The sequence below is a fragment of the Thermobia domestica genome, chromosome 9 (assembly GCF_964235325.1).
Source record: "Thermobia domestica chromosome 9, izTheDome1.hap1.1, whole genome shotgun sequence".
In the NCBI taxonomy this organism is placed as follows: domain Eukaryota; kingdom Metazoa; phylum Arthropoda; class Insecta; order Zygentoma; family Lepismatidae; genus Thermobia; species Thermobia domestica.
This window is the reverse complement of record NC_137462.1, coordinates 162,292,167-162,318,291: the sequence shown is the minus strand read 5'-3', so window position 1 is coordinate 162,318,291 and position 26,125 is coordinate 162,292,167. Positions and strand designations below refer to the sequence as shown.

Genomic DNA, 26,125 nt, shown 5'->3' with positions numbered 1-26,125 from the left:
GTTAATGAAAAGAAACTTGGTAAATAAGCTCTTCAATAGAAACAACTTAAAAATCTGTTTCAGTGTTATCAAAAATCCCGTCCCAATTTCCGACTTTTTTTGTTCAGAAAACGACAAATGTGAGGATTCGCTTAAGTTGGAGATGTGAAATTCAGGATATAAACCCTTAATTAAAAGTAAGAAAATACGTGGTTTCGTTGTCTAAAGAAGGAAAAGGAATAAAACATTGAACTGATGAACAAGACTATACTATTCATAAAAATAAATACTTTACATGTTACATTTCGATCTTCTAACCACGATCCTCATCAGACACACACTCTGAGTCTGAGTGTATGTCTGATGAGGATCTTGGTTAGAAGATCGAAACGTAACATGTAAAGTATTTATTTTTATAAATAGTAAAGTCTTGTTCATCACTTCAGTGTTTTCTTTCTGTTCTTATTTGCAAGACATGCATCAATGTTGTGTTGTCAGAAGGAAAACGAGCAATTTTATAATATTAAAATTTCCAATATTTTAACTTTTATTAAAAATAAGGGAACAAATGTTTCATTGTTTCTGAAAATTTCGTTTCTAAAGAAAAATGGAGTTAATTTCCCTATACTCAAAATTTCAGTTTTGTATTCATTAAATCTTATTCTTCCCGTGCGAATCACTACTCTCCACGAACTAGTTCAGCCTACTCGTTTCGAAACTTTACGCTGCGTTACTGCATATATTATTTATACAGTGAAACCTCTACTAACGGACACCTCTATAAAGCGGACACCTCCCGTAACGGACATATTTTGTAATCCCCAAACATTGCAATAGGAAAAAAACATATTGGCAAACCTCTCTAAAGCGGACACTCTCTAGTACGGACACGGACAGTCTTTTCTGTCTTTTATAGGTATTATTTACCTCTGTATTACGGACACTCTCTAGAAACAAGTTAAAAAGTATAGCAAAAATTCATTTTTTCATATGTGTCACCAAGGAAGCAATGTAACATTTAGCTTCTTCAACTGTCTGCTCAGCAACCCAGATGAAGCGTCTCTGTTTAGCAACACTCTCATGTCCTTTGCATGCATCCCGCTCCCACCCAAGCTATTTTAGACACAAAAGTGATTGACAGTTGCCCGACGTTTGGGATGACATATTATGCTACTGTCGCTCTGGAATCTCTGACCAAGCAGAAGACAAGTTTGGTATTTTTTGCCCGCGGGTACGCATATTGTCTCAAAAAAGACACTTCTGGACTGCAATTAATCCACAAATTAAAGCGGCATACTGAAAACGGAGTAAGTAGTGATAAGTGTAAAGTGCAGAGAACTATAGTATCTTATTTCAATGTTGTGCCTCGAACAAAGAGTATTGGAGGGTGGAGGATAATGCAGGTATCGTAACATTTTGGTAATATTCGTAAATACACGATTCATCAAAAATATTTTTTTCCTAATTACATATCACCTTGATTACTAATTTACGTAAGAAAATATCGAAACCTCTGTAAGGCGGACACCTCTCCATAGCGGACAATTTTTGATTCCCCACGGCTGTCCGCTTTAGAGAGGTTTCACTGTATATATTTACCGTACACGCTATATTAACTTCGTGGTTTCAAGCCCTTTAGTAACTATTATTATTATTATTATTATTATTATTATTATTATTATTATTATTATTATTATTATTACGTTCCTTGTTGAGTATGTTCATAAAATTACGAAAGAAAGTAAAAACAATGTTGCAGCAGGTAGTTTGTTAGTCTGAAAATTTTTATCAAATTTAGAATTTGTTATGTTGTTAGGTAAGTTATTGTAAATTAGTATTCCTGTATTCTTAGGATCTTTTTGGTAATGTGCTGAAACTGTAACTTCGCTTTTACTTCTAATGTTGTAGGTGTATATGTTGCTATTGCATTTAACTGTTGCTTTAAATGGTTTATTATTATTATTATTATTATTATTATTATTATTATTATCGCTGATTGTATTACATAAACACAAAGTAGTGCAAGAATTTTAAACTTTCTGAATATTTTTTTTACATGATCCACTTGATTTGCTACCTTCTATTGTTCATATTACTCTTTCTTTGGATATTAAACATTATCCTACTTTGGGCTGCATTTCCTCAGTGTGTTGTCCCAGAGAACTGATGATAATAAATTATTTTAAGTGTTGATAGATCAAATAAAGTTTCCACATTTTCTAATGCAGAGTTAACTTCAAAAAGTTTCTTTCGTAATGTACTGATGTGTATATTTCATGTACGTATATCATTTATCTATAGTCCTACAAACTTAGTTGCTTTGATATTTTTTATACTTTTATTCTTACGTCTCCGACCGAGTTGCAAATTTTCACTTTTTAAATTTTAATGTAATTTCAAGTAAAAACTGGATATTGGAAAAAACTGACCGATCGCTCACTCCTCAAATATTAAAAAGTACTAGTTTACTATAAAAAACTGTAAATTCGTAAAACCGTACTTAAACGATAAATTCGATCTGTCTTCTATAGCTAGTTGATGTATATTGCTAGTTGATGCTATTCATAAATTGTTTTCTGTTTCGTAGTATTAGTACTTCTACAGTTTTCACAGTTCTTATAAAAATTGCGCCAAGGATTTTTTTTTTTTAATACAAAATCGTTAATCATTGCAGAGATCCTTATTAAGTTATACCAAAAGAATGTTGAGGTGACATCTTTAAATAAATACATGCCCTAGCCGATTTCCTTCCAATTCCTTTATCATTCTTTATTGATTCCAGTATAACCTTGCCTCACTTAGGCTGTATCTGGAATTAAATAAATAAATAATCTCTATGCAATACATTACAATTAGTGACAATTCTACATTTTATTGATTTACTTAATTATTATTATTAAATCTGACTCAAATTTATGTACTTGCCTGAACATTACAGTTTCCGTTCCTAAAACTGTAGCATGCTCAAGGACTATTTGTTGCGCTTCTGAAACACTAAGAAGTGGATAGGGTGACTTTCGTGCTCTTCTCGCAACTTGACTTATGTTTACCTTTAATAATAATCACAGAAACATGAATTATTATAGATTTTTATGGAGGAGGAGGAGGAGGAGGAGGAGGAGGAGGAGGAGGAGGAGGAGGAGGAGGAGGAGGAGGAGGAGGATGATGATGATGATGATGATGATGATGATGATGATGATGATGATGATGATGATGATGATGATGATGATGATGATGATGATGATGATGATGATGATGATGATGATGATGATGATGATGATGATGATGATGATGATGATGATGATGATGATGATGATGATGATGATGATGATGATGATGATGATGATGATGATGATGATGATGATGATGATGATGATGATGATGATGATGATGATGATGATGATGATGATGATGATGATGATGATGATGATGATGATGATGATGATGATGATGATGATGATGATGATGATGATGATGATAATAATAATAATAATAATAATAATAAAAATAATAATAATAATAATAATAATAATAATAATAATAATAATAATAATAAAAGCTAAATACAATACAAGATTAGCAGTTTACTTTTTGAATCATATAATCAACACTAGCTCAAATCCACAAGAAATAAACACAGTACCTTTTAACAGACAAATCAAAATAAACTAAAACGTTAGGAAGATATTTAATAAACATTAAAATAATCATCTCTCATCTGTTTAATAGTATTAGTTGAGCTCCCTCATGGCTAAGCGGTTAGTGTACGCGCCTTTGACATGGGAGATCCTAGTTTGATTCCCGGGAGAAGCCCATGTGATTCGGATTCCATGTTAAGATGTAGATCCACATAGCATATAGGCTCGCTGCTGAAAGGGACGCTACACTCAAAATCAAATCACGCATGGTTATTTCTTGTATCAGCACTGCTTTCTCTTTCAATATTTTGAAACTCTCATTTTAATTTCAGTCTCACTTAATTCGTCTTTGTACACTTTTAGTTCGCTTGAAATATATATATATATATATATATATATATATATATATATATATATATATATATATATATATATATATATATATATATATATATATATATATATATATATATATATATATATATATATATATATATATATATAAATTTAAACGGTGGTGGATATTTTGTAAAATCATCGTTAGAAGTCATTTTTCAAGTAATATTTTTGTATTATTTATCTTCCTTTTAGCACAGTAAAACCTCTCTTTGCGTGATTTTTTAAAAAAATTTTATTACGATTTTGACGTTTTTATTACCATGGGAGTGTTGCAAAGTTTCTGATATTTTTAATATTATTACCTTCTGTAGGTTAATTAAATGGTTACAGAAAATACAATGTTAGTTTGATTAAATTAAAGAGCATTAGAACACCTTTCTTTAATCTAGATGTAAAAAGAGTAAACCAACTGATTCAATAACTATTAATCTCCGAAACCATTGTGCCTGATGATTTGAAATTTTGTATAAATGTTCTTGAACCGTAGACTACGGATACGGATTGTATTGGCTTTCGACAGCCAATCGTACATTCTAAAATATGTTAAGCAGATACAGTGTGCATCTGAAATAAGAATATTTAAATAGGACAGATAGTTGAAGCGCTTAGAGAATAGAGGTGTTTTGTAACAAATTGAATATGACGGCAAAACTGACTGTCGCAACTTTGTCCGTTAACATCCGGCTTCATAGTTTCTAACTATCTGCACTCAGACGAGGACTCACTAAATAATGTGTTATGTAGCATGATTAACGTATAACACGTGCATGAACCGCCTGAATGCAAGGTTTCAAAAAATGTAACATAACACCTTTATTCTCTAAGTGCTTCAGTTCTTTGTATGTGATTTATTTTTAGGGTTGTTTTACCTAGGTCAATAATTTCTAAGCTAGATTACTTTTCCGGAAGTTGTAGTTCTAGAAAAACGTATTTTTCGACCAATATATGTTTATTATTTTGCTAATTTTCATGAGAGTTTTGTCATCAATCATTAGCAAGGAATTTATGCCTACTTTGTATTGTGCAAAAGCACACCACTACTCACATTTCACTGAATATGTTCAGCTCACGAGTAACAAAGCGGTTAACGTACGTGCCTTTACGTGGGAGACCCGTGTTCGACTCCCGGCGGGAGCTCATGTGATTCGGACCCCACAATAAGCTATAGGTCTACGTCTCATATAATCTCGCTGCTGAAAGGGATGCTAAACTGAAAATAATTACGTTAGAAAAATGTAGAGTTTATATTACGTACTTACCTTACTCTGTTCTACGGCATTCTTTCCATGGTCATGCGAGTGGTGATGATGATGGGAAGAATGATGATGATGATGGTGGGGGTGGTGATGATCGTGGTGACTCTTCGTACCATCCCCAGTACTCAATGTACTATGCACTTTCTTTACATCAGCTATGCGTCCTTTTATTAATGAAACGGCATGTGGGATTGCAGAAATTACACTTTGTAAACACTCCTGAGAGCCCTTGACACTTCCTGGTAAATTGATAATCAATGTTTCATTTCGTATTCCACAAACAGCTCTTAAAAAAAAAAAAGAAAAGAAAAGAAAAAAACTTATACTACACATTTATGCCAACCATTTATAGAAAATGTTTGTTCTCAAAGAGATTATGTAGGGTTAGATAATAAAACAAAGTGTAAAAAATAGAAAATAAATATATGTTAAAGAATCCTGAAACTGATTTCTTTTATCTGCTATTCATCATATACATCCATACATCCATATTTTTACAGTAAACTTTCACTAATCTGGCAGATATCATACTAGATCGTGCAGGATTACAGGTAGGTTGTCTAAAGAATGCGAAGAATTTGGTGTGGGAGCATGTTGGTCCTGTTGGATCGAAAAGGTCGAGAGCAAATTATTACTGGACTTTGTCTAATGGTACTACTGGATGATTTCTGGCTTGGTCACTTTTTTTTTTTTTTTTTTTTGCAATATGGCCGCCAAGCTCAAAGGGCGCTGAAAAATTACTCTATATCAGAAAATTTTAAATATATTTATTTATTTATTTATTTTTTTTTTTTTGAAAAGCCTTCTACAAAAGTTGTTCAGAATTAAATGTTGAGTAAATTCAATATTTTTTATCTTTTGTCCTGTGGCGTAGCGTGATCAAAAATTTGGGGGCCACTATTTTCTAAACTACCTTATAAATATCTGGACCATACCAATACCCATATGATAAAGAGGTAAGTAGATATTTCAGGGGAGCAAGTTGGGACATGTACCTCCCTGTTTCACCCCTACGATGCAACGCCATTGCCTACATTTATCGCAAAACTCCGCGCAAAATTAAATGCTGATACATAACGTAAACGTATACGCATTTTATTTTATTTACTTTTATTGTATTTAATAAAATGTAAGTCATTATAATTTCTCAAAGGTTTTATTTCATTTAGTAAAAACAGTCGTACTGTATTCAGTAAAGCCAGTATTACCAAGTTCTTTCTGTATATAACCTATATTTTTATATCTTCGTTATCTGGTTTCTGAACATAAATCCTATTTACTTACAAGAAAATAATTTTATTCTGCAAATATACTTAAGTAACATTCTTGCTTATTACCATGTTAAGTTTGAAATTATATATACTGACATTTGTTTATATATATATTTTTTAATTGTATGAATTGTTTTCTCTCCCATCTTTTTTAATTGTATGAATTGTTTTCTCTCCCATCACTTCAAATACTGATTACGTTGAACATACAAAGATCTTATTTACATTTTTCTTTACAAGGTACAACACTAAGTTGGAATATAATTGCAATCGATAAGCAAATAAAGTGATATTGAGGTGTTATTTAATTTAGAACATATAAATTTTGTACACGAATAGGTGCATATAGATGTGATTTATAAAAATAGATGAGACTAGATAACATCAAAATTACGTAAATGGATTTTTACATTCGCTGCTTTCACAACTGCAGAATTGACAAGACATGACATTCATGTGACTCTTACAAGATGTGTTTCTTGCGCATTTTTTGCAAGTGCAGGGGAATGGGAAGTCGATAGGAAGAGTTCTAAGTGTTATTTCTGCGATTCATTTGCCATTGTTGTCTTTGTAGTCATACTGAAATGGGTCGAGTTCTGGGGCTTCATCAAATATGTGGTACCACTTGTAGCATTGAAAATAAGCTCTTCTGATGTGAAGATATATCGAAGATGAGGTTGGAGGTAATTTGGAGAAATGATACTGGTAAATGCGATAATACTGGTAAATTCTATATTTATCCATCGATGAGAATTTACTTGACATCATCTTCACTAGAAAGGTTTCTACATACATTATCATAGTTCCTGACAATTCTTCATTGCCGAATTCAGTCAGATACTGTGCCATATTCTTTGCAGTGGTAACAGCAGAATGCTTAGTGCCAACGTTGCTCGTTGTGTCACATTCAGTTCGACCGTGGGCTGCCGGTAAGACATAAATCACGGAACTCCGCAAGCATTCAGCACGAATATGGATGGGGACATACCGTGAAGTGATCTCAGCACCACATAATGTCCATAATTCTACTAATCCATGACTGAAGTCTTTCTGACAATAATACAAAGCACAAATGAAGGTATCAGTATCAGATGATGCAAGAATTAGGCGCTTAATGCTCGAGTTGGAGACTGCATGTTTAAAATTTAAAAAAATATCCTCTCAGTTCGTATCGCAAATCGGGTTCCTCATTTAATATAAAAATGCTTCTTTTCCCCCAAACTTCTAACCCACCAACATACACATCCATCCCTGGCAATTCATGTCTCTGTTACATCAAATAGTCAGCGAAAAACAATTGGAGTCTGTACTTATTTTGGGAAGATGCCCAGAATGCATGCACATCTTTTGGCATTGGGGTTTTTGCGCCATTTATGGTAATTTCAATGGATTGACTCTCACACGTTCTGAGACGTACGTGCGATTTTACACTATCCTCTTTATACACATCGAATATATCTATTCTGCTTGATCCTTGTGTTATTGATAGAATTCTACGCAAGATATGATGTTCAAAATCTCCACACGTCACCAACGACTTTTCAGTCGACGCAGCAACAACATGGGCATGAAGCATGAAGCCAAATGCAGCCAAAGTTGCTAAAGAAGACGCAGAGAGAGTTGAAGTAGACATTTCAGACAATTCTTTTTCCAGTTCCTGTATCATTTTAGATTTGTTTGATTTGGACAGGGAACCGTCTTTTGTTAGGGAGAACATAGTTGAAGTTATTTCGTAGCACAATAAGCGATCGAGTGGGTATTTTCTTTCCCTAGCTATGTCAATATTTCTCATACTTTCAGGTGTTTCCCTTATGATGTCAGATTTCATGTTTTCTTGTTGAGTTCTAGTTTTTATTATTATTACTATTATTCGCGCCAGAGGACTGTCTTTTTAAATAAATCTATCGTCGCGAAATTTAAGGTACCCTCTATCGCCAATGCTCATGCACGTTAGCTTGAAGTTCTCGTCGGTTTCCATGTAATGTTTTCCAGTTACTAGATTGTGCAAACTACAATCATTTAAATCAAATGGGTTCTGTCTTTCACAGATACAATTCACACTTTTTTCACAGAATCGGTATCTGATTGCGTGACCTTAATGAGAATTCGTGGTGAAGCGTTTACTCGCCATTTTCCTGAAACCCGCACATTCTACGATGGAAGTGTTTGATCCTGGTCTTTCCATGTTGAATTAGATCTCGTTGGACAACAGCTTTCTTCCATCTTTGATCCCAATGATTCCTCCTGGACGTTTTGCGGATTTGTTGCACAATTGCTCCAGTGCCTGGTCCACTGCAACTCCACTAAAGTTTTGATCTGGCTGTTGGACAACAAAGTGACCTCGTATGAACTCCTCATGGATGCTTTTGTGTGTTTCTTGAAGCTTCAAACAGTCTTCCAAATGAACTAAGCCCCATCTACAATAATTAACTTTTCCGAACGCAAAGAACTGTGGAAGGGACACACACATGAAGCTTCAATTGCCCTCTTTGTCAGCTCGAATCATATGTTTTAAAACTGGAAACACAACACTGATTAATGTATTGATCATCGATCATGGGTTGCATAACGCTAGAAACTTCAATATACGAACGTATTATTGCATCTCGACCTTCAACTTCACATGCATCTTGAAAGACATTTCACTGACTGAATGACGTCCATATATTTCCTAGGATCTGATTTCAGAAAGAATTATTGCCACTGTAAAATTTGAGTTGTTTCTGCGAATAGAAATAGACTTCGAACTCCACGAGAGTAGTGACTACCACTAAGCACTCTCTCAATCATTTTTGTCCCAAATATTTCTGCCTCTGTTAGCATTTCTTTTGCTCTACTTTTACTCAGATAGTCACCAATGTAGTTGATGATAACTTTACAAGTGTAGAACGAACCCAGGCCCAAGAAATTGTTTTTAAACTTCGTCGGGAACGACAGATGTAGTTCTTTTGACAGTCTATAAACACCTTCGTCACATTATAAAACCCGCATTCTTTTTCATTCTGGGAGAGTGCATCCAAAAAATTAAGCATTGTCGTGTGTACAGCATCGATATCTGTAGCGAGATGTGGCAGAACTGGCATACTTGCAGTGGAGATTTTAGGCAGGAGTTTCTCAGTGATAAGGGCAGTAAATGCACTCCAAGAGGGAACTTACACTGTATTTGAAAGGTTGAGACCAGGCAAGCATGAAGACTGCACAAAGCGAACTAAAATTCAAACACGATCATCGTCACAAACAGTTTGTTTTTCAGTGGTATTTAAAAGTTGTGAAGGCATGAAGTCAGGAGCAATTTCTCCTCGTGTTTTTGATTTATGGCACTTGGTCAGTCTCTGGCAGTCTAAAATTTAACTGAAAGTTTTTTTTTTTTTTTTTTTTTTTTTTTTTTTTTTTTTTAACATTAAACTTTAATCCTTCTAGGAAACAATAAGCTTATATGCAAGAATGTAATTTAAGTATCTTTGCAGATTAATAATTATTTTCTTTTAAATAAATAGAATTCATGTCCAAAACTCAGAACACATATTAGAAAATGAAGATATAAAAATGTAGGTTATATACAAAAACAACTAGTAGTTAATACTGGCTTTGCTAAATACAGTAAGACTATTTCTACTTAATGAAATAAAACCTCTGTGAAATTACAGTGACTTATATTTTACTAAATACCGTAAAAGTAAAGAAAATAAAATGTAGCGTACACATTTACGTTATATACAGTATTTGATTTTGCGATAAAAGTAGGTTTTAGGCAAGGGCGTCGCGTCGAGGGAAGGGTGGAACAGAATAGTACATGCCCCAACTTTCTCCCCTGAAATATCTACTTACCTCTTTATCGTATGGATATTTGTATGGTCCCGATACTTAATAATGTAGTTTAGGAAATAGTATGGATATTTGTATGGTCCAGATATTTATAAGATAGTTTAGGAAATAATGCCCTCTAAATTTTTGATCATACTACAAAAAATTTACTGCACAAAAAGGTAAAAATAGTAAATTTGCTGAAAATTTAATTCTGAACAAGTTTTGTAGAAGGCTATTAAAAAAAAAAAAACTCAACGGTTTTAAATATATTTAAAGATTTCTGATATAAGGAAATTTTTCGGCAACCTTTGACCTTGGCGAATATATTGTCAAAAAGCTCACGGTTTTCAGAACATGTGACCAAGCCAGAAATCATCCACTAGTACCATTAGACAAAGTCCAGTTCTCGAAATTTGCTCTCGACGTTTTCGATCCAACAGGACCTATGGGTGGCCCCTAACCTAATTTAAATAACATAAATTACTGTTCATAAGCAGTGGTCACGAACATGAAGTAATATGTTACCCCCTCCACGCGTGTACAGAGAATATAAGAAAATGCTGCTTTCATAGACGAGCCAGATTATAAACAGTCACTGCACCATATAGTTAAGCTTTCTTTCTTTCTTGTTCTTTTTCTTCTTTATTTAAACTTACGTTTTATTCATTTTGTATAGTGTGTCATTTCCATTTGTACATATTTAATCTCTTCATCATACAATGTGATTATTAGTTGGTTTAGAATACAATTTGTCTTGTGTGTTTATTTTCTGAACTTTCATTTCCCTCTATGATATAAAATGGGTAAATATTTGTCGAGGAATAAAGATATAATGAAATGCCCTTGTAAAGAAGATACATTTAGCATGAACACAAACATGCTCATAAAAAAGAATGTATTAAATTGTCTTGTAGTTGCTCGACTGCTATGGAAGAATGAAAAAAGGGTATAATTATAAGCCATGTTAGTTCCCAAATCAGTGATTGATGACTAATCTTGAGACTCCTTTATTCAAATGGAAGGAAAGTGTAAGTGCACAAAGATATAATATGAAGTCTAATCTCAAGGTTGTTAATTGAAGGTTCTTTTACATAACTATAAGGAACAGCAAAAACGATGAGTTAAATTTATAAAACATGAACACAACTTTCTTATATGAATAGAAGAGTATCAATGTGAATGTTTTATGTCATTTTTTATATTGAATGAACTTTTTTTTCTAGATAATACAATATTTTTCATGAGTACGCTTGTGAGGACAAACACTTGTTTTAGTATTATATATATAATACTAAAATTAAGAATACAATACAAACGACAATACAAAAATTAACTTAAGATAGTTTAAAATAATAATCGTAATTTTATACATACATATATATATATATATATATATATATATATATATATATATATATATATATATATATATATATATATATATAATTTCGTACTCCCAATATTAATCGAAAATAAAGAAATAAAAAAGGACGTCTCCTAGTTGGAATGTTACCTCAGCAAGTTCCTGGAATTATAATAATAGAAGATGAATTATTCGTCGGATTTAATTTTTTTTCTTTCCTTTTCTGCTTTATTCTGTGTTCATGTATAAGTTATTTTTAATAAGATATTTGCAGGGGTGTACATTTTGTAGCACGAAACTTCCTGTTCTATGAGGAGGAAACCAAATGGGCATAGGTGAGTTTCTTTTCCTATTTTTATTTTTGATGACATGTTTGACAGGAGAATTATAATGAGACAACGATAATTAATTTTGATATGAAGAACTATGAACCAGAGGTTTATGCTTGTTGAGAGCGAAGAAGGAACAAAGACTATATACAATCTATTAGATGTCGGAATTCTTAGAACTATTATCATACGAAGTGTTTGAAAATGACAGAAATTGAACAGATATGGAATGCAAAGCTGGGTTGGGTTTGTGCTGCATGTCACAATGCACTAATTAATCCATGAAACGTTTATTTGGCGATCTGCAAATGGCATCGCATATGTCCTCATAAGTGTCGACTTTCAAGTTAAATAAATTTAAATTGTTTTCAGAAAAGTCATCTAAGTTTTCTTCATTAAATGCATTGACGTCAGAAATGTGAATGGAACTATCTTGAATATCCGCGATGGAAACTCAAATAAGACACGGTATATCAGTTAAATGAAAAGATCGAACAGGTGCAAATTAATGTTATAGATAATAATTTTAAGATGGTTTCCAATGAAGTAGCAGAAGTTAGTTCTGGATTAAATATTAATTTGAAGGAAATAAGGGAAAATAGAAAATTTATGTTATCGTCTACTATGGAGTAAAATGTAATGGATATAGTTGTAGATCAGAACTTAGATTTAGATATAGATTGTAAGAATGTAAGATAAAGATTGTAAGATATTAGAAAAATACATAATGCATCTATTATTATATCAAAACAAAATATGCACTAAATTATGTAAAAAATAAGTCATTACATGCAGCAGAAACACTTATATTTAAGCATATATTAAGTGAGAAATTTTTGACCCAACCGTGGTTTAAAGATGTATAAAAAAATCAACAGTTCTAGTGTTAATCAACATGACATGATAAAACATTGTGACAGGAACTGTGTTCCAAGATTCATTTCAAACGGGTAAACCGTTTTCCGTGATGCGCTCACAAACAACAAGTATGGCGAAAAAGAAAAGAGAAATTGCACCGCCCTCTTTAAACAGGAATTCTGGGAAAATGCTGGGTGACGTGTTCGCTTATATGTAATGAGGAGCTTATACACAGATTTCAATCTTCCTAATTTAAGGGGCTCATTAGAAACTCTATTTTTCTCACTTGAAAAATGAAAATGAAATTTTGAACGTCGTGCTTCTTGAATACACTCTTTAATCAAAGCAATGATTAAAACCTAGTTGGAGGTAGATCTAAGTATGTTCCACAATTTATCTCAAATTTTTCAGACATTCTTTCCGTGATGCGATCACGAACAACACACAACTTCGTTTTCAATGTGGAGAAAAAAAAAGAAAAACAGAAAATCTCTCTTTCTTCTTACAAAGGAATTTTTAAAAACGCTGGGACACGTGTTCGCTTATTTTTAATGAGTTTATATATCAAGCTTCATCTCCGTAATTTCAAGGATTTGAAAATGAAAATGAAATGAAATCTTTCAGTTTCACGTCCCACGGTTATGCCGGTTAGGCTAAAGGAGACGGTGATGATGAGAAATGAATGAAATGGGTGGAATGAAGAAACTGTGAGGAAACGGGAGAACCCCGAGAAAACCCACGAGCACAGTATTTATCCACCACAAAGTCCACACGGTGAGAGCTGGGATCCAACCAGGGACCCCAAGCACCGGAGGTGAATTTTCTACCACTGAGACACCGAGCCCCTTTAAAGGATTTGAGATAGTCCATTCTGGGCAAAACACTTGAATCACCTTTACCTTCCTTAGCATACGCACTCAAAAAAATTCTTTCTTTTTCATTGCTCTTGTAACAAAAGGAGTTTATGTTCCAATCTTATGTTTCTAGATATATTAATATAGACTGAATTTTCAGTGAATCACTTCCACTCTTCCATATAATCTGTATATCGCACCCCTTTCCCTTCCAAGAGCAGAATTTTCGAAAACGCTGAAATACGTGTTTCACAGCTCCAACTTAAACGAATCCTTACATTGTTTTCTGAACAAATAACGGGAAATCTTAATATTATAGAAATTGTCTTCCTTACCTTCTTCAGAAATGGAATTTTCGCAGACGCTGAAATATGTATTTAATTATTTTTACTTAAGAGTTTATATAACCATTTTCACATATCCAACTTAAGCAAATCCTGACAATGGGCACTTTCTCAGTAAAGAAAACGAAAAAGAAGAAGTAGTAGTAGTACCACCACCACCACCAGGTTATCATAAAATAAGTATTGCTGTTCAGAGACGTAACCACTTGACAAAATGCAACCAAAGTTCGTAGCAGTATATTTGGAAACATGCAGAAGAGATTGGTGTAAAAAACAAAATTAGTTCCAATTTTCGCCACCAGAGGTAATTGTGGCGCTGTACAACGCTAAGTAAGTGCAGCGTGGAAGAAAAGCGACACTAGTGATGCTAAATGATAAGAAAGGCTGTAGTTATCTCTCCAGGTGCTTACTCACGCCTGCATTTGCTTCAGTGATACGGGTTTGAGCGCCATTATGTGCCAGAAATGAATTGATGGTGGTTCAATGTTTGTTTCTTTTTCTTCTCATACTCTTTGCTTTGTGTTCAAGGGGTCCCGGGTTCAATTTCCGGTGAAGAAACGTGAGTCGGATCCCATGTTAACCTGTGAGCCCCGTCCTTAGAACGTCATCATCATCTCATACGGTACTATTCACCATACGTTTTCCTTGCCCAGGAACCTTCACGTTAAAGATGTGCCTTTGGGCAGAACCCCACATCATCACCCATAACACATCACTGCACCACTGGGTTATTAATAGGAGTACAAATCAATGCCATGCGTCGCACGGAGGGCATAATTACGGCCTTTCTTTCATTGAATATTTATAATATCATTTGTCTTCCATACCACTCACACTTAACACTGAACAGAAACACAATTTCTTCTGGAGGCGAGATTTGACACTAATCTTTTCTTGGAATTTTGAAGGGAGCCTGCGTTTTATGAGCACAGGAAATACTAACATGTAATTTCGTTTGTGTAAGGTATCAAAGAATTTTAAAGAGACACAGCTCAAAAAGCCCCTTCCCGTAAATCCGACACTGACCACGGAGTATTAATAGCATTAGTAATCAATACCGCGAGACCCACAGAAGAGGTAATTACAGCCTTTCTGATCATTTAGCATCAATAGTATCGTTTCTCTTTTACCTGCACTCACTTGGTGTTGTACAGCGCCACAATTACCTCTGGTGGTGAAAATTGGAACTAATTTTATTTTCTACATCAATCACTTCTGCATGTTCCCAAATGCACTCCTACTAGGTTTGGTTGCATTCTGTCAGTGGTTACGTCTCCAGAGTTCTTTGAACAACGATACTTATTTTATGATAACCTGGTGGTGGTAATAATAATAATAATAATAATAATAGTTGTGTCGTAAGTCAGTGTACGTTATAAATAAGAGCTGACGTTATCTCCTAATCAAGTAAGATCTCAGAAACATGCAGCATAAAATGCCATCAAGTGAGCTTCAGTATGGATTAAAATTATCAATTTGCACTAATTATATCAAATTTCATCTCTCTTTCTTCTAACATGGTTATAATTTGATCTGCAGATTTTGGAACAAACATAATAAAATAATAAGATTTCTAAAATTGTTTTAGTTCTAAAAGAAACAAAAGAAAGCAGTATTTTTAATATACTTACCTGGACAGCATTGCAAGTGGAGTAATATCCAAACTATATTTTAACATAGCAAACGCTATACTTTGTGCCTCTCTATGTATAACTTTTTTCGTAGCTTCTGGTGTGACATCCCGAGGGGAAAATCCTGTACCTCCAACCGTAAGTATTACGTTTATGTGCTTATTATCACTCCAATCTTTCAGAATATTCTGTAAAAAAGAAAATATTTCATAAAATTTAAAAATTACACATTGAAATAATTCTCTAACAGTTAAGAGAAATATTCTGTAATGCAACTTTTGATTAAGAGAAATAAAGTCCAACGACATGAGGTGTTTTGTAGCTAAGAAATGATCGATGATCTATTTACTGTTTGTCGTGCGTATAGAATGAAAGTTCTGGGAATCTTCTAAGTATATGCACATATCTAAATATAAAATACGAAATAATACACGGTAGCGCCTTTAAAGTGAGTGTTCCATCAACAGATCGACTACGAACATTATTACTTGTGGCCGTCTGAATTGACAGACCGTCACTTCTTATTGAAATCTCGCAATTACATCACGATGCTTGGAATCAATTAAAATTTTGTTTTCCACCGGGAATTAAATTCGGGAATATATGCTAACAATTTGGCTATGGTCACATTTAAATATACAAATGAATATTATACAAGAGAATTATATATATATATATATACAGTGGCTCAATAAAGAAGTCGGACATATATATATTCATACATTCAAGAGAGAATAGACATTCCAAGAGTACGCTTCAAAGAACAAAAAAATATATTTTAAGTGCTCTATATTATTTACTTATGGAAAATAGAAACATCAATGACAAAATTCAATTTCATGACTACAAAAATATAAAAAATGAAAATACAGCTAAAAATCCATGTCAAAAAAGAACTCGGACAGGTAGCACCACTCCCTTTGTTTTTGGGCTTAATTGGGGAATTTCCCAAGTTTCTCTACTTGACAATTTTAGGTGTCCAAATGAAGCGAGTTGAAGCCGTATTGTTTTTACGTGGATGAAACTATGTATTTAAAAGTTAAAATGGGAAGTCAACGTGGGCAAACATCTTTTGCAGTAAGAGAACTTTTTCACGAGGGAAAATCAGTTTGTGATACTGTGGAAATAGTAGACAGGTCACTCTTCACAGTTCATGATATTAGACGTTTTAAATCAACAAAATCAGTGGAAAATACACCAAAAAGTGGTAGATCTAGAGTGTTTTCAAAGTCAGACGAGCGATGGATTGTACTATAGGTTAATAAAAACTCCAAAACAAGTGTCCTAAACTGACCAAAGAAGTACCAGAACATCTTAATAGAAGTTTGCATTCCGAAACGATAAGATTTGTTTTAAGAGAAGTAATTTACATGGAAGAGTAGCCCGTAAAATACCGTTCGTGAGCAAGTGTAATAGACAAAAGACACTTCGTTTTGCAAAAGCTTATAAAAATAAAGATTTTTTGTTTAGGAGCACTGTTATTCGCGGACGAAAGCAAATTTAATTTGTTCCGCTTAGACAATCAATGTTACATCTGGCAAAAACCTAATGGAGAACTCAGAGCGAGTAATCTATGATCCACTGTGAAACATAGAGGTGTCTCGGTAATGGTTTGGTGCTGTATGTCCTCTGCTGGTCCAGGTAAACTTTGTGTAATCGATGGTATTATGGACCAAACGAAGTATTTAAACATTCTGAAGCGAAATTTGGTACAAAGTGCTGAAACATTGGGAATAATAGAGAACTTCCAGTACCACCAGGATAACGATCCCAAGCACAAAGCACTCAATGTGCGTTTGTGGCTCCTGTATAATTGTCCGCATGTGCTGGAAACACCTCCGCAATCTCCTGATATTAATGTTATTGAACACTTACGGGCTTATTTGGAAAACCAATTAAAATATCATACTATTAGAACAAAGGAAGACCTGGAATCAGCACTTCAGACTGAATGGGCAAAAGGTGATCCTTCCTTCTGCAAAAAACTTGTAAACTTCATACCAGAAAGATTGAAAGCGATCGTGAAAAATAAAGGATTGACTACAAAATGTTAAAATATCTAATAACATTCTAAAATTTCGCTACAAATTAAGTGTCCAAGTTTTATATATATATATATATATATATATATATATATATATATACATGGTTTTACGCCATATTTTCACTTTTTGTATTTTTTATAGTCATGAAATTGAGTTTTGTCATTGATGTTTATAGTTTTCATAAGTAAATAATATAGAGTAATTAAAATATTTTTTGTTCTCTGTAGAGTACTCTTGGAATGTGTAAGTATGTATATATCCGACTTCTTTATTGAGCAACTGTATACAAGCATCTGATGCTTTTAAATTTCATGGAAAACTTAGGAGAAAGAACAGCCCAGTAAGTTTTATTTGGTAAAATTGGGTTTTATTAATGTTTTAAGTACAGTTAAAGTCGTATTCCTACTTTAAAATATCATTTAAGTATCCATGTTTTGATGCACACATAAAATGTTACATTTCCTTTGTTGCACGAAGAGAATTCGTGTAGTTTCATCCACGTTTCATGAGACACACTTTGTAGCATTGGTACTCGCGTATATTTCGATTTCTAGCAAGAAGGAAGTAGCAATTCTATACAGTAACAGAGATGGCAGTTCTATATAACATAAAATAGAATCCCAAATACATTCAAGAATTCAATTTCTGGGTCACATGATTGAAGATTCCTTTAGTTTTCATCAAAACATGCCAGACAAAAATATTAAAATACTATCTCAAGATCAAGAGCCAGAGATGAAAAACAGCGAATCACGTACACTGAAATATACGTATATTGTAATACAATATAGCAACCAACACCAACGTACAAACGAAATTATAATTTTCGTTATAATACTCAACAATAGTATCCTCAATATAAGTTATCAATACGATAAAGTGAATATGAAGGAATATAAACAAAATTATTATGTTATTTCTAAATAGAGTTTCAAAAATCAAGCCTTAAATTTAATTCTGAAATGTCATTTGGAGACATAAGGTCACACTTTTGATCATCGGACATTATATTTAAGCATTAACATTAAGGAATTTAAATAAATTTTTGGTTATTAATCCATTAAGTTAGATGCAAGAATACATGTTCCGTTACTACTGTGAAGGAAAAGCTACATTTTCTAGATCTTTGTGCCAAAAATGGGAAAAGTATGTCATTTATATTTAAACATTGTATCATTATTCATTTATACAGGGACGAAAATTAGCTTTTTCATTCCTAGTTGAACGAAACTGTTAATATGATGAGCCCACATTCTTTATTTTGCAAGTGATGTATGTACGAGTCATTTTATATTTGACTTGCAAACAGACCATGGGAAACCTTACGAGAACAATATCTGAAGTTCAAAAATTAAAGAAGGGTCAAAATCACAAGTTTCGTTATATTTCACTACATCAAAAATATTGCCAAATGATTTTTTTTTTTTTAAATTTTGTCTTGTATATTAAAAACTGCTGGACTGCTGTCATGTTTTTCTGTCCTCTGAACCTGCTTATCATGTCTCTAAGATTTTAGTAAAACCCGCAGAATGATCCCTTTAATATTAATTGTATGTATCCTTTATGCACTATGCAAAGTGTTTGCTGCTTTCTTTACTCACATACTGAAGACAATTTGCTTAAGCTACAATAATACATACAATTTAACCCTAAGTTACACTAATGCATTAGTAAAAATTTACTTCTAGACATACAGTGAAAAACAAACTATGTCGTCATACCTGAATTATTTCCTCCTCATCTGGAACACAATCACGGACCAAAACTTCAGCCTTAAAGTTTGGTGTGCTTGTAAGTAGTTCCACTAATTTGCTACCACTTTTATCTTCTGCCTCCTTTCTAGAACACGTGTCACTCACTGAAATAAACACATACGTCACAGATCACCAATTATCTATTCAAGTTTATTCTATGTGACTACCATTACATGACAAGAATAAACAGTAAAGAAGAGGTTACCATTATAGGCTTATGAAAGTAATTCTATTATATTTCAAACATGTGGCCAGAATTCTAGCGATTCTTCTTTATGCTTCCATTAACCTTAATTCAATTATGTTAAACACACATTTGGGAAATTTTGTAGATTTTTCTTTATGTTCCGATTAATCTTAATTCCACTGTGCAGGAGGGGAATATCAGCTTTGTAGCTTATTAAAACTCACGGAATGTACAGGGAAATGAGCTGACATTCCTCTTTATCTGCAAATATAGTTATAATAATATAAGTTAAATATGTATTAAATCAAAATTTAACATATGCGTAGTTAAATAATTATATTTTGTATGTACAGTTACTAGGTATAGTATGGTTTGTGATAACGACATCGTTCAGTGAAGTTTTACATTTTATATGACATTTTCTTTCTGAGTTTTTGAAAATATAGACAATAACCACTAAAAAGAACACACACAAAAAGTTAAAATTAAAAAAAATAGTTATTACTGACTGTTCAATAACTGAGTATGCGACTTCTTGAGAATAAGAACTATTTTGTATATTAGTCATTAATTACATTTAATTGTAGAGATTTTATGCTTAAATCTGATTTAAACTACTACTGAGCAAAACAGCATTTGCATGCAGATGGCTTTGTATGCATTAAGGTTGTCATTAGTGAAGATGTCAATGCACAAGTGCTGGACGGATTCTAAGTTCGATTCCCGAGCTTGGTTATCACGTTGGTTTCTTTTGCCACCCGCAGTAATCCTAATATCTGTATCTGAATAAATATTACTTTGCTGCCGTTTAAGTGACTTATATTTCGTTTGTGGGCAGTAACACTTTCGATCCTAAGGCCAAGAAAAACGTAGGATAACTTATTAAAGATAACGTTTGAAGCCAAGTTGAGCTTAGTAATACAGTATTATGACACTCTGATTTTTGTCCCAATATTTTACTGTGGCAGGAAAGAGATCGAGAGGCGAATGACATTACCATTAATGAACGATATCAAAACAGAGAAATCATAAGTGAAGACGAAGAGGTTAGCGGAAGACCGTGGAGTATGGAAGCTTCTCAGTTACAGACAGTGACCTGCTAATAATGGCAGAATACCTATGATGATAATTTTATTTCAACTCGTATACACGTATTTTTATTCATAATTTTAGTACTGAATTCCATATAATGCCATTTTATTTTATTTTATTATTATTATTTATTTATTTATTTATTTTTTTTTTTTTTGTATCTTTTATATTATATCTTTATGTAAAAAGCGAGCAACTTTCGTATATGACATATGTAGTTCTTCGTTCAATTTTGTGATCATTGGTAGGTTGAAATTTTTCCTTATGTCAAAGTCTCATTTTTGCTTTTCATTATCGAAAATGTATTTCGTTACTTTGTGAAGAACATCTCTGCAATCTAATTATAGCTCCCCTCATTGTTGGAATTAGAAAGTTGGTAAGGTCACATCATTCGTTTTCTCTCTCTCCTGTCCAGAAATATCTGTTAGCTAATAACCCAGATGGATTCAATTTTCTTTCTGCTCGTAATTTACTTCGTTAATGAATTGTGTTGGATACATTTCGAATAAATAGGGAACAAATTATTATAAATTACTGGCATAATTATTCTAAGAAATCTGTAGAATATTTCGGTAACAGTCAACAGTGCGTGCGGATGTACCTGCTATACGACGCCAGGTACAGCTTCGCAGAAAAACGTTGAACAGAATGTCACGGTAGAACTCGTCTCCTTCAAAGTGTTGTGTATATAGCTACAAGGATGTAGTTGTTAAACCAAGCTTTAGTGACGGGGAGACGTGAATTCGAGTCATATTCTTACAGACTTTGTTACAATGTAATTATAATTTCAATAGAATTATTTCACAAGTTGTCAGTTTGTAACTTCTCATTCTCTCTCTCTCCCTCTTTGCAGAAATTCAAGTACATAATTTTCCGTTGACCAAATGGCTTTGCGGTAATAGCATTGTAACATGGAAGACTGGACGTTACCAATAAGTCAGGAGTATAAGGCAATATGGGCGTTACAAGGGTTCAATAGTATTTCAGTTCTGCCTCTGGTTACCACTTATTAAACAGTGCTCCGAATTAGAATTTTCTGTTGGGTTTGTATGAGTGGCTAATATTTTGAATGTCAGTTTTCTTCTTTTCTCCCTGAAGACTTGCTTCATTTCGATACGTAACGATTTCTTTCTTTCAAGAAGTATAATTCAATCGCACCTTGGAGACAGCAAAATCCTATTCTTGTTTTTGCTTAAACCAAAACTTTTTTTTTCTTTCTTTCTGGATGTGTAGTGAGTGAGAAATCAAGATGATGTTTATTTGCTAAAGGAAACACATATCTATTTGAAGCTAATCTCGTGGTGTACTCCGGTGGGCCGCGGTGGCTCCGTGGTAGAGCGTTCACCTCTGGTGCTAGGGGTCTCGGGTTCAAACCCTGCTCCCGCCAAGTGAACTTTGTGGTGGACAAACACCGTGTGCGTGGGTTTTCTCGGGGTTCTCCCGTTTCCTCCCACTTTCTTCATTCCACCATTTCATTCATTACTCATCATGACCGTCTCCTTTAGCCTAACCGGCATAACAGTGGGATGTAAAACTCAAAAATTTCATTTCATTTTCATTTCGTGGTGTACTCCGCAGCTCATATCAATGTCTTTGTATTGATAGTACATGCTGTGTCCTGATGTTTATTAGAAATTGTCTTTGTACAATAGAGTGAAAGGAATACATCAAAGAACGAATATTAATGTTTCTCATACTGCGTATATTTTTTTATTTTTCCTTCCCTTTTCGTACGATTCTCCTATAGTGCCTTAAGTAGCCATATCAGTATATTTTCATGTGTGCAAGATAGTAGTCATGTGTAAGTATAAAAGGTGTGATGTGAGATAACACGTAATGTTGTCCCCCCACCCCCCCTTAACTTTCGGTATTCGTCGACGATAAGTAAACGTAATTCCAATTTCTCCATTTTGATAACATTGTATACTATGCACTGCCACTTCTCCTCACATTTTAATCGTTGTCTTCCCGCCGCGTTTTAGGTAGAAATCAATTAAGATTTTGTTGCAGTCGACCTTGGTTCTTATCATTTATCTCGGCAGGCAGCCAAGGATGTCAGCGCCTGGAAGTGATAGTGGTATGCGCAATCGATCTTTGATTGTCAATTTTTTAAATTAGATCTGAAATCGCGAAGATTGAACATTCGGCCCAGTCGATAATGCCGCAACCCATGATCGCTGCCACCGGAAATTACACGCTCTAAGATCTTTGCTGGATTCAGAGTATATGAAGATGATTATGGAAAAAATGAAATCTTTAACATCCCACGATTATCCCTGTTCGACTAAGGAAGACGATGATTAAGGCACGTGAATAATGGAAGATTTGGTGGAATGATAGTGTGGGTGGAAACGGGAGTACACTGAGAAAATTCACGGATACGATGTTGTCCACACCACGAACTTAGTTTGTCGGGGATAAAATTGTAATGGAGATCACATAAGATGGAGTATACGTAATCCGTCTCCAATTTAGCATACACTAAGGTGTATATCATTAACATTAAATATCATGTAAAATTGAACGAACCTCGTATACCATCAATTGGCTAAAATGAGTGAGCGTGTATCAGAGACGACTGAGTAGCATACTAATTTTCACCGGTGAAATATTTTTGCATGATGCAGGAATCCTGTTTTTTCTTTCTTTCTTTCTTTTTGTTTTGTTACAAGTATAGGAAAATGAAATGAAATCTTTGAGTTTTACGTCCCACGGTTATGCCGGTTAGGCTAAAGGAGACGGTGATAATGAGAGATGAGTGAAATGGTGGAATGAAGAAAGTGGGAGGAAACGGGAGAACCCCGAGAAAACCCACGAGCACGGTGTTTGTCCACCACAAAGTTCACTTGGCGGGGGCTGGGATCGAACCCGGGACCCCAAGCACCAGAGGCGAACGCTCTACCACTGAGCCACCGCGCCCCCTACAAGTATAGAATTACTGTTGTGAAACCATTACGAATGTTCTGACCTAAATGATTTGCTGCGACCTCCGCGGTTCCCCCTACTGCGCTCCTGCCGTGACTTGGTTTTAGTGGCCACCTAATACAAGTTTTTTTAAATATTTTCTTCATGCCATACGTAACGACGCGTGTTTAGATCCATAAGGGGGAAGCACATAAGTTGCGCGCATATTTTTATTTATCTGTACATAATTATTTTGGCAGGTACCGGGGAAATAACAGTCCAGAACGTCTTAGGAAACCATTAGAAGCAAGAAAAGTAATATATACTATTATTAGTTAAATAATGGGGTATTATTTAGTTTCTTCCCCAAATCACTTGGTAGTGAGTCTGGCTCACTTGGTAGTAATAACGGTTCGTTATTTGTAACTGTGATGAGTATAAATACAATATGGATGTATGGCATTTAAACTACAGTGCATACAATACGAACCAATTTGTGTTAGGTCCCACTAAAAAGCACGAATGGTATCTAACCGAGTCAGGGCAGGAGCACAGCCCGGGACACTATCGTTACCAAGAAGGGTGCAGACGTGTCAGCAACGGTATATATATATATATATATATATATATCGTTCACACGAACTCACTGGAAGTCGGAGCCGTCGATTGATTGGGAGAGATACTAAATGCCATGGTTCACTCGAGCAGATGGTTCTATCAAACAGAAAATGTATAGGTAAAATACGATGTTAAACATCTTTCGTGAAGGAATGAGTATGTATAGGCTATAAATAATTACAATCAGTGCACAGCATACTGAAATGAATTTTAAGTGAAAGTATTATATGTACAATCAGCGGCAAAAAACCTGCAACATAATCATGAAAGTTTATTCTGAAATGACGAAGTTTTTTGCTCCAAAATAAGTGTTCACGGGAGGACGCCGAGGTTTATCCTCGCGTGATTCGTGCCACTTAGACGTTATGTTGATTTCCTGTGCTGTTAGGCGTAGTATCACAATAAACTTACATTCTCATGTTGCAGGTTTTTTGCCGCGGATTGTACAAGTGTGCTCTTCCACTATCCTTGTTTATGCGTGTATTCGCCTTCGCTGACGCGCCTGCTCCCTACTTACGCACCTCCTCGCACTCGCTCCGCCCCCTTGCTGCGTTTAGTTGATTTTAACGTCCCATTCAGCAGCGAGGCTATATGAGACGTGGACCTACTGATTAACGTGTTATCCAAACCAGATGAGCTTTCGCCCCCTCCCCTTGCTGCAGTCCTGCTGACTCGGTTAGGTACCATTCGTGCTTATTAGTAGCCACCTAGCACAAGTTACTTCGCGTTTTACGCACTGAAGTGTTCATGCCATACGTCCACACTGTATTTATACGGAGCCCTCCTGAAGTCAATCTGCAAGTAGTAATGTAGGTCCTCATTGTGTATGCTCTGCTAAAGGAAATACAAAGCTCTAAGCGAACCAGAAAATGTAAGAAATGTGTCAACATTTGGTAGAACCGTCTGTTCAAGTAATGCCAAATGCCATCCTAAATAAGCACAGTAGTTATTAAATAGTTGTTGCTATAGCATTTATTATTACATACTGTAAATATTCATGCGCTTGGTGGACAGGTGCCAACAAAATAGTTGAAAATTCATTTGCTGATTATTTTAACAAATTAACTTAATTTTAATCGTGATGGTGACTCTCGAATTCTTAATCTGCACCTGAACAGCCAAATATAACTGCATATAATTCAGCAGAACGCAAAATGATACAATATATTATATTTACCTGTTAAAACACCGAACGAAATGCTAGTGCTTGAGGCAGACATGATTAAGGTTTTCTCAGATGACAACAAGTGTAAATCTATATGACTGTATCTATGATAGATTTAAGATCGATTTTATCATTTAATCCCTTTAATCTAATAATAAAATAATACAAAATATAATATCTTGTCTTATCAAAATTGTTTAAAGTTCACACACACAATGTTGCCAAGCCAACCACTGAAAATTAGAGCAAATATATATATATAACACTAGAAGGACTGGAAAAAATTACTCCCACTAAGGCCGTCCCTCCATTGCTTCCGAATGCGATTGCGAATGCGAATGCGAATTTTCCAGCACGTGTAAATAAATGAGAGTGCCTCGACTAAAGTCTGTTCCAAGCAACCTGATAGGAAACTCCCCTACCTCCCACCACTTACCACTGCAAAAGGGGAAAGCTAGTCGTTGACCTTCACATGGAGGGAAGCTTTTCTAATAAACAGAATCGTGTAAACTCTAAATTCGTATGTGAATTCACTCGCACCTGATGTTGAGAAAGCACTGCTGTTCCTTTTAGCCATCAACCGCGAGTAACAATTACTGTTTCTAATTTTTGTCTTGTTGAAAAGTATTGC

General features: G+C 34.3%; 1 protein-coding gene across 1 annotated transcript in view; it reads right to left on the bottom strand.

Moving 5' to 3' along the window:
* Positions 1–25,736, bottom strand: part of cin (Molybdenum cofactor synthesis protein cinnamon) — an 87,676-nt gene extending 61,940 nt beyond the window's left edge. Inside the window, exons 1-5 of the mRNA XM_081772101.1 lie at positions 25,507–25,736; positions 19,496–19,632; positions 15,730–15,917; positions 5,276–5,558; positions 2,905–3,029 (exon numbers count right to left, since the gene is read on the bottom strand). Of these exons, the coding sequence (XP_081628227.1) occupies positions 2,905–3,029; positions 5,276–5,558; positions 15,730–15,917; positions 19,496–19,632; positions 25,507–25,549 (776 nt within the window). The 5' untranslated portion in view covers positions 25,550–25,736. The remainder of the gene's footprint in view (positions 1–2,904; positions 3,030–5,275; positions 5,559–15,729; positions 15,918–19,495; positions 19,633–25,506) is intronic.
* Positions 25,737–26,125: the final 389 nt, after the last annotated feature.